The sequence below is a fragment of the Microchirus variegatus genome (genome assembly GCF_963457635.1).
Source record: "Microchirus variegatus genome assembly, chromosome: 14".
Taxonomy (NCBI): Eukaryota; Metazoa; Chordata; class Actinopteri; order Pleuronectiformes; family Soleidae; genus Microchirus; species Microchirus variegatus.
Window position 1 is genome coordinate 19,362,638 of NC_139815.1, and position 9,344 is coordinate 19,371,981.

The 9,344-nt window shown below is 36.8% G+C and overlaps 1 protein-coding gene across 1 annotated transcript; it reads right to left on the reverse strand.

Moving 5' to 3' along the window:
• Positions 1-3,183: 3,183 nt before the first annotated feature.
• On the reverse strand, positions 3,184-7,336 carry LOC310936721 (tetraspanin-18B-like; the record flags this gene model as incomplete). Its single annotated transcript, XM_083900842.1, has 7 exons — positions 3,184-3,231; positions 4,128-4,211; positions 4,830-4,997; positions 5,072-5,170; positions 5,515-5,589; positions 6,442-6,636; positions 7,274-7,336. 7 exons carry the CDS (start codon positions 7,334-7,336, stop codon positions 3,184-3,186), a joined length of 732 nt encoding a protein of 243 aa, XP_083756968.1.
• Between the last annotated feature and the right edge of the window lie 2,008 nt (positions 7,337-9,344).

Here is a 9,344-nt window from a genome sequence, read left to right on the forward strand (position 1 = left end):
GGTGTGAATATTTGGTCAAATTTTGGACGACATTGTATGGTATGAATATTTGGTCAAATTTTGGACGACATGCTATAGTATGACTTTTTGTCAAATTTTGGACGACATGCTATAGTAGGACTTTTTTTGTCAAATTTTGGACGATATGCTAAAGTATGACTCATTTGTCAAATTTTGGACAGCATGCTATAGTATGACTTTTCGGTCCAATTTCGGACGGCATGCTATAGTATGACTTTTTTGTCAAATTTTGGACAACATGCTATAGTATGACTTTTTGGTCAAATTTTGGACAACATGCTATAGTATGATTTCTTGGTCAAATTTCGGTCAAAGTCCAAAATGTGAAAAAAAGTAATTCTTTAGTATGACGTCCAAAATTTCACCAAAAAAAACTTGAGACTTGTTTGCATACGTGTGATTTACTCCCATCTCAAAACAATGGTTCCAGAACTCTGCCACACTGTTGCTGCTGCTAGATGTCAGCAAAGACCCATTGCATCATGTCAGTCATGGGAAGATTGGGAACGACTCAGAACAAAGCCAGATAGAAAAATGTCACCATGTCAGCAGATGGTGTTCAAGTATTGAAGCAATACTTGAACACCATCTGCTGACATGGTGAAGCACCTCAGCTGATAGACTGACAGAGCTGCTGAAATTCTGTCATGGTTTCATGTGCTCAGGTTAAAGTGGTAATTAAATAAATAATAAAACACAAATGTGTGTTTTTGTTTGTATTTTATTCATAAATATTCAGTTTTATAAACAAGCAGCACAACAGTATAATAGCAACAGCACAAAAAACATAACAAATAATCAACTTTACAGGATTGAAGGAAAGCAGAGGGGGTACAATAAATAAATAAAACATATACACAAAAAAATTACAAGTTAAAAGAAATCTGGTCACAAATTAATGTAAATTAGATGTCAATATTGACATATCTTTAATAACTATAATATCATGACCAAAGATGTTTTATACAATAGATACAACACCCTGTATTTACTCTGCAACACTGCAGAGACACACCATGTCAGACCCTCTCCAGGAATCATTTTTGGCAACGATCATCCATAATGAATTGTCTCATGCTGTAAGTTGAGTCAGGGTCCCATATGATTTTGCAGTAAAAATATCTGAGCAGAACTTTATTTTCATTTTGGAGTGTTCTTTGCTGTTTTACATTTTAGAGAAATAAAGGGGTAAAAAGAATGCAGTTTGCTACAAGAACAGAGCAGACTGTGAAGAAATTTATATTTTAAATAAATACTTGATGCCAGGAGTTTATGGAGCAGTTGCCTTCAAGATGAGTTTCCGAGGTGTCATTTTCCCAGACATTCTTTAAATGTTGGGTTGAGACTGGATTACAAGATGTGAAATGGGAAACTGCATTACAAATCTTTTTTGACTCTGGGGCCTGAATCATACAGTTTTACAGGTGCAGGACAGACGTTGAAAGTCGTGCAGGGTCTGTTTGTGCACATAATCGTTGACGTGGAGGTAGTGTAAGAACTGTTCTTATGGTAGTTTGCTGTACTGTATTCCTATAAATATACAAAGGAGGCAATAAATGAGGTCAGGATGACAAACAGTGGTGTAAACTGAATGTTCAGTCTGAATAAATTATTTCCTAAACTGATACAAGATACTTAATGAAGTGGTGAACAGAGGACATAGTCATTTTGTCAGTGCCTAAATAATTGTGTCACAACTCACAAGTTAGGCCAACTGATGAGTCCCATGCATTTGGATCAAATGTTTTTCAGAGATACAATTGGCTTGAAATGTCCATACAACTGCTAGAAACTAGTTAGCTTCAAAAAGTCCTCTGTATAAGGATAGGTAGGGTTTGAAAGATGAAGCCTGGGTAGTGTCGCTGCACTCTCCATGATTCACCTTGCAAATGAATTTGGATTCTTTTGTCAAAACATTTTGTAACAATATGAAAAGGTAAGGTTTTAAGGACTTTAAGGACAAACCAGTTCTCCCCTCAGAGACAGAGACAATACATCTTTTCTTGATGCATAACCAGCTTTCCACAGAATATTTTAAAAAGCTCTTGCAGAGGATTTGTCACGTCAGGAGAGGAAAAGTAACATGTCATCCACGTAAAGAGAAATGCTATCATTCATTTAAAAAATGATTCCCAAACGTTTTCTGCATGGCCTTCCTTTGGTAGATTAAAAACAAATTCAAGCCCATTCACACATATTTACCTGATGCCAGCAGCTTTGTCATCATTAAGGGAAAGGTCGGAACTACAAAAATGCAAATAGCAAATTTAGATTTAAGCATAAATTGCAACACCATTTGTCAGCTTACAATTACTTCATTACTGACCGATAAAGAATTGGTACTAAGTTAGAACTGGCTTTCTCTAAAGCTACATAAAACCAAACATTTGTATATATTAAAATTCTGCCAATAAACCGTCCTAAATGTTACACACTTATGGCAAGCCGTTTTAACATTTAATAGCTAGACTGGATATGTATTACAGATATCTGTAATTCTTCCTATCCACTATGTCATTTTCCCTAGGACAAATGGTTTCATTACAATTACTGTAAATGTTATTATGACTAGTAACAATTGGATTGAAGATATCTGAAATGGGAGTTTCTCCCAGTAAGAATTCTACTGCAGATATCCAGAATGTTCATTCTAGATATATTCCAGAATGTAATTGTGAATTTCTGAAATCGAAAGCCCAATACACATGAATGGCAAAAGTAACATCATTTGTCCTAGGAAGAATGTCATTGTGGATATCTGAAATCTTCTTTTTGACTAGGAACAATTGAATTACAGATATCTGTAATACATATCCAGTCTAGCTATTAAATGTTAAAACGGCTTGCCATGCACACTGGACCTTCAGCTGTGGTCCACTTTACCGCATTGACTCGCTGGAGTTTGACATTCGCTCTCTGTGGACAGCACTCATCCACAGGTCGCAGGCCACAGATTACTCCCTGTGTGTGTGTGTGTGTCTAGTGTGCCCCAAAAGCAGCAGGACCTCAAACACCACCTCGCTGCTGTTGTGAAGAACAAAACGACTCCACGAAACCAACCACACACGCGAACGATCACTGCACAAACACGTTTCACATTTCACAGCTGTGTTTCCCCTCCTGTCGGTGCCTTCTCTCTGACGATGGAGGTGCACACGGTGGTTACTGGATACCTCTGAATAGACACATCGCAAAGACCATGGCAAAGAGCTGAAAGAGATGAAGCGTTCAACAACTGGTGGGACAAACTGAATCACCTAAGTACAACATTCACGTATCTGTACTTTATTTATATTTCTAGCAACTCATTAAATACTTACTACATACTAGTAGGGTTAAGTAGTACTTTTTGTCAAATTTTGGACGACACAATTTTTTATTTTCAAAATAGAATATTTTTTTTAGTTAATTTTTTTTAAGTTTTCCTTAAAAAGTTTTTTTTTTGAGTTGTTTTTTTTTCAAAAAAAAATTTTTGGATGGCATAAAGTTTGACTTTTTTTTGTCTAATTTTGGACAACATTTGACTTTTTTCAGTTTTCTTTTATTCAAAAAAATATTTGTTTTTTCCAATTTTTCTTCAAGTTTTTTTTTTTTCCTAATTTTGTTTTTACGTTTTATTTTATTTTTTCAAAAATAGCTTTTTTCCCCAAGTTGAAATAAGAAAATTCTGTGTTTTTTCAAAAGTTTTTTTTCCAAGTTATTTTTTCAGAAAGTACTCTCTAAAAAGTACTTTTTCTCCACTACATTTCCTCTAAGAGCCAAGAATTTAACCCACAACCTACCAGTTGAAAGACAACTGAGCTACCATGGCTCAATCCTAACTTAAAACTTAATACATTTTATATAAAAAAGGTACTTTTGACACTTAAGTACAGTAAATGTCATATACTTTAAGACTTTTACTTAAGTAACATTTTTAAAAAAGTGACTTCAAAATTCAACCAAAGTCATTTTCTGGTAAGATACTTGCACTTTTACTTAAGTATCCCTTTAAGGTACTTTATATAAGACTGACTGTCCATTAGCAGAAGGCCATGATTCACTTTGAACTCTTATAAAAGATGGATTATTTTAAATACAAAGCATTAAGAAGACATAGCACTTACTTCAATTGTCAGCACTGCGATGGCCAGAGCTCCTGCTGAGTAGATGTACATCTCAAAATAATCCACGGTTGCTGAGTAACAGCCCTGCAACATAACACACAGAAGTGGATTTATTATATAACATTATTACATATTGACACATAGTCAGTGATTACTAACTGTGCTGTATGTGACTCCTTCAAATTGAGACCAACTCTATAACAAAAGGCTCACCGAATCAGTTTTCTAACTGGAAAATTAGTCAAGTAACATACTTGAGTAATTTACATAATCATTTTATATTCATTCAACTGTTTTGATTCCTATGGAGCCCCGAAGTGACATAAGGAAAAAAAAAAATGAAGAAAATCATATTTTTTTTAAATCTCAAGTTTCCAAAATAATTGAAAAAAAAGAAAAAAAAACTTTTTTTTTCATAATTTTTTCGGAAACTCAAGATCTCGACTTTACCCCCCCCCCCCCCCCCCCCCAAAAAAAAATGTTTTTTTAATTTTTTGGAAACTCAAGATCTCGACTTTCCCAAAAAAAAAAAAAATTTTTTTAATTTTCTGGAAACTCAAGATCTCGAGTTTCAAAGTCGACAAATTTTCCTTCATTTTTTTTTTCCTCCTGTCACTTCGGGGGCTCTGTAGATTCCTAACGTTTGTGTTTTTTAAAGTTTTTTGTTTGGATTTGAAGTACCACAAATTTTGAATTTCCTACCTTGTTGTGTCTGAAGGTCACCCTTCCACTCATGCACTGCTCCACGCTGACGTCTCCATGGTAACTGTTCCTCTGGCAACAGGCCTCAGGAACCATGTGACTGGGGCTGAGGAGCCTAAAGAGGCTCTCCTGGAAGTCCTCGGGACCGCTAACACCGCAGCAGTCGAACTGAGGAGAGAAGCACGACGATGAGAGCAACAGCAGACATAAGAGACATAAAGAGATCCGGAGTGATGCATCACCGTGGTCATGATGCCGTTCCACATGGATGTGAAGACGTCAGAGTTGTTGTGACCTTGATAGTGACGTTTCAGCTCCCTGGTGAAATAGTCTCTGTTTAACTGTGGGCACACAAACACACAAACACTCAGGTCAGTCAGGTCATCTCGACGTCAGGAAACAACGACTGTGTTTGAGAGAGAAACTCAAGACACCGTGACCTTGACCTTTAACCATCCACATCTAAAGTCTGATGGTGCGTTCACACTGAATAAAATGCATATTTTTCTGTCAAACATCCAGAAATTAGATTTTTTTGTGTAGCTAACAGTTAAACTGATAATTCACTGTGGGGTAATCACATATAAACACATTAATCTTTCATTGGCTTTTAGTTTCTGTGCTGTTGCAGCAAATCCTCAACACAGATATCCAGTTATCAATCCACTGTTTGAGACAGACTCACATGATCCCTGAAGAGGAAGGCCAGAATGGCTGCTGCCAGCTCTGCCAGGAAGATGAAGAGGATGAGCATGGAGAACTGAGAAGAGTCAAACAACAGGAAAAGGACAGTGAGGATACACGAAGCACGAAGACAAAGATTCATGTTGCTTGATTTTCAATATAGGAGTAGAGTTTATGATAAAAAAGTACAGATAAACAGCAATAAAGTTTATATAAAGTGAACAAATTCACACAGAATGTCTGCCTGTATGAAAAGTACACCGAGAAACTCAGTTTCTGTCAGTGCAAGGGTTAGGGCTGGGTTAGGATTGAAACTGTATCAGAATTACCACCAAAATCTGATAATTTCTTCCACTTTCATCCCAAGAAAATTCGATCCAAATCAGTCCTTTAGTTTTTAAGTCTCCTGTTGTGTCCCTCTTGTGTCTGATGTGCACTGTATCATAACTGCATTGCTTTTTATCTATTTGTTGAAAACAGATTTGTGACCTCATGTGACCTGTGCATGCACATATATTACATATATATATATATTTATGCTAATTTGCACAAACATCTCGGTAATTTTTCTTTTCAGGTCTGAGATCAACAATATTTCTTTTTATTCATTGTCTCTTAATGTTCTGCATATGAATCACCTTTTGCTGTAACTGTTATTGTTGTATTGTGGAAATTAGCTTTGACTATAATGCATATTTACATTTATACAGTATATGCATTAATATGTACTGTCACATTATAAATAAGTTAAGTTATTTATGTTGCTTGAAGTTAGCCACATGCAGCCAAAAACATAACCTCCTTAATTTAGGATCAGTGGAAATAATATCATATTACAGATTCACAACAGAGCAGTGATGTGTTTAGGTTTCCCTGAATATGTACAGTAAGTGACATGTTTGGGGACCGTGACACGAAACACACTCACAAACAGCAGCAGACACTTGTTCTCCCTGATGGCGCCGCAGCAGCCCAGGAAGCCGAGCAGGAACAGCATGCTGCCCATGGCCAGAACGGCGTACACGCCCGGGAACAGCAGCGGGTTCACCGCCATCATCTCCCTGAAGCCCAGCGGGTCAACCAGCACCCAGATGCTGACACCCAGCAGGAGAGAGCCACCCAGCTGTGAGAGGGAGAGGGACAGTTACAGGTCAGAAAAGACAGGTTAAAGTCATACAGCTGAAAAAAAAAAAAAATGTCCATAGGAATGAATGGACAGTTATCAATGATAAAACTTAGCACTCTCTGGAGCCACCATGTGGTGACATACAGCATGTTAATATAAACACAGCTCAGAGTTGAAACAAGTTAACTAATTAGATATCACAATTAGGTTAATTAAGTAAAAGGACACATGAATAAAAGTATTTTACCAGAAATTACTTTGGTAGAAGTTGAAGTCACTTTTTATTACTTAAGTAAAAGCCTTAAGTATATGACAATTACTGTACTTAAGTATCAAAAGTAATTTTATGATATAAAATGTGCTTATTTATAGTTTTAGAAGAGTTAGGATTGAGCCATGGTAGCTCAGTGGAAGGTTGTGGGTTGAATTCCTGGCTCTGCTAGTCTATGTGTCCTTGAGCGAGACACTTAACCCAATGCTGCAGCATGTGAACGTAACTGTAGTGTAAAGCAGCTCATCAAGACTATAAAAGTGCTACAGACCCGTATAAGTACAGAAGCAAAGTATTTGTACTTTGTTACAATAAAACACTGTGAACGGTGACAGAAGAAGAAGAAGAACATTTTGAACTCACAAAGATGAAGAAGTTGAAGATGAACATCAGGTACTTCATACAGCTGAGACAGTCGCCCTCCATGGCTGAGACCTGCCCCTAAACACACGCACACACAGGCAAAACATAGGTCAAATATATTCACAAAACACACACACTGTGACAAAAACGTTGTCAATTAAATCAATAAATCAGTTGATGTCAATAATAGTCATCATGATAAATACCAGATCATTAAATATTAAGTTTTGAGTGAAAGTTGAAGTAACTACAACTGGTTAATTGTATTTTTTAATTATTATTTGTTATGGACAGTGTTATATCTCAAAATCATTCAGAAACATTAAACTGATACCCACGACATTGAACCTTTGTTATTTTCAAAGAAAACTATTATGTTATTTCATATAGTTTTGTTTATAACACTGTCCTCATTCAAATGATTTAAAAAGATCAATTTACATTACAGTACTGTAACAACACAGCATTGCTAAGACAATACTTTTGTAAAATTGAGGTAAAATAATATTTTCTTTTTTGTCTCTTTTATTGTACAGGACAATGAAGAATATCACACTGTGGTAATAAGTAGATAATATTGCAGTAATTTCATGCTATTTCCAAAGTAATATTCTGGTCATATATTGGTTTTGATAGTTACTAACATTCACATAAAATGCATGTTTATGAATCAACATTGATAATTACCATATGTTAAATATGACGTTGATACTCCCTCATGTCCTTCACACATGTTCAATCATCATGATTAAATGAGATGGTATTACCAGACATACAATTACCATATTGTTAGTGTAGAATGTACAACATGATGAGGATCACACACTGCAGTAACAGTGTGCTGCTGCATCTAGAGAGTGAGGAACTGTGTGGTTCATTTCCACTTGAAATGAGCAGAAAACGACACACGACACATGGACACAAACAGTTTTTTTTCACAGTGTGACGGCGAAAGTTTGTCCCCGCGGGATCGCATGACTAATGGAAGGACGTTTGGCTGGAGCCGAGGATGACATGTTGAAGTGAGCAGGGCCGTCAGTGGGGGGTGGGGGGTGTGAACAGGACCAACTGTGCACTGAGGCCCTGATGGTGTTTACCAGTTAAAGCCAACATGCAGCCACCTGTCGCAACACAGGGGAGGAGGGAAGTTTGGCTTCATATCGCCAGTGACTCCTGGTCACCTTTTTATTCTGTCATTTCAGCTTTTTTTAAATGAGAACATTGGATTAAAACCGTTCTCTGTTCCTTAGTGGAATAAATGAACACAACAAGCATCATTTTCACTGGGGCACTAAGGGGGAGATGCACATGATTGCAGTCATTTCACAAACTGCAGTGTGCACTTGTTAAAAAACCCCACATATGCCGACTGCAGGAGCACAGAGAGGCAAACAGCACAGTGGAAATGTTCTCCAGGTGATTGTTTGATTATAACAAACAGGGAGTTAGAATGACATCAGTCATCACGATGATTTCCTCATCACTGAATTCTGTTTTCTTGTCCTGGAAGGTGGTAACTCAAATTCATACATGAGTGGTAAATTATGACCTCTTGGGATTCTATTCTATTCTATTGTCTCCTTCTTTGCTGTAGTGTGTGTTTGTCCACTATAGAATGAACATTTTTGACATTAATAATTATAGTCAAAAACACACAATTATATTATTATAGTATTATAGTTTCCCATCTGTCTCTGTCTGTATTCCTCAGTATAACAGTGTTTAGATCTAGTGCCATCTGGCCACATTTCTCCAGCGATGTCAGTCGATGATAATAAAATGACCGGAGTGCTGCACTCTTGCATTATTATCACATCTTTGTCAATCACTTTAACCTTTATTTAAGCAGGAAAAGACCCATTGAGATTCAAAATCTCTTTTACAACAGTGTCCTGGCCAAGACAGACAGCAGCATAGTCATACACACAAACACAGGGTGGACACAAACAAAACTGCAAACATTTCAAGGTCAGCTACAACAATAAAAGCCTCAGGCTAAACATCTACAGTCAGATGTTTCTGCCTCCAGCTCAGCCAACTTCCCCTTAAAAGTGTTCAGACCAACTCATTT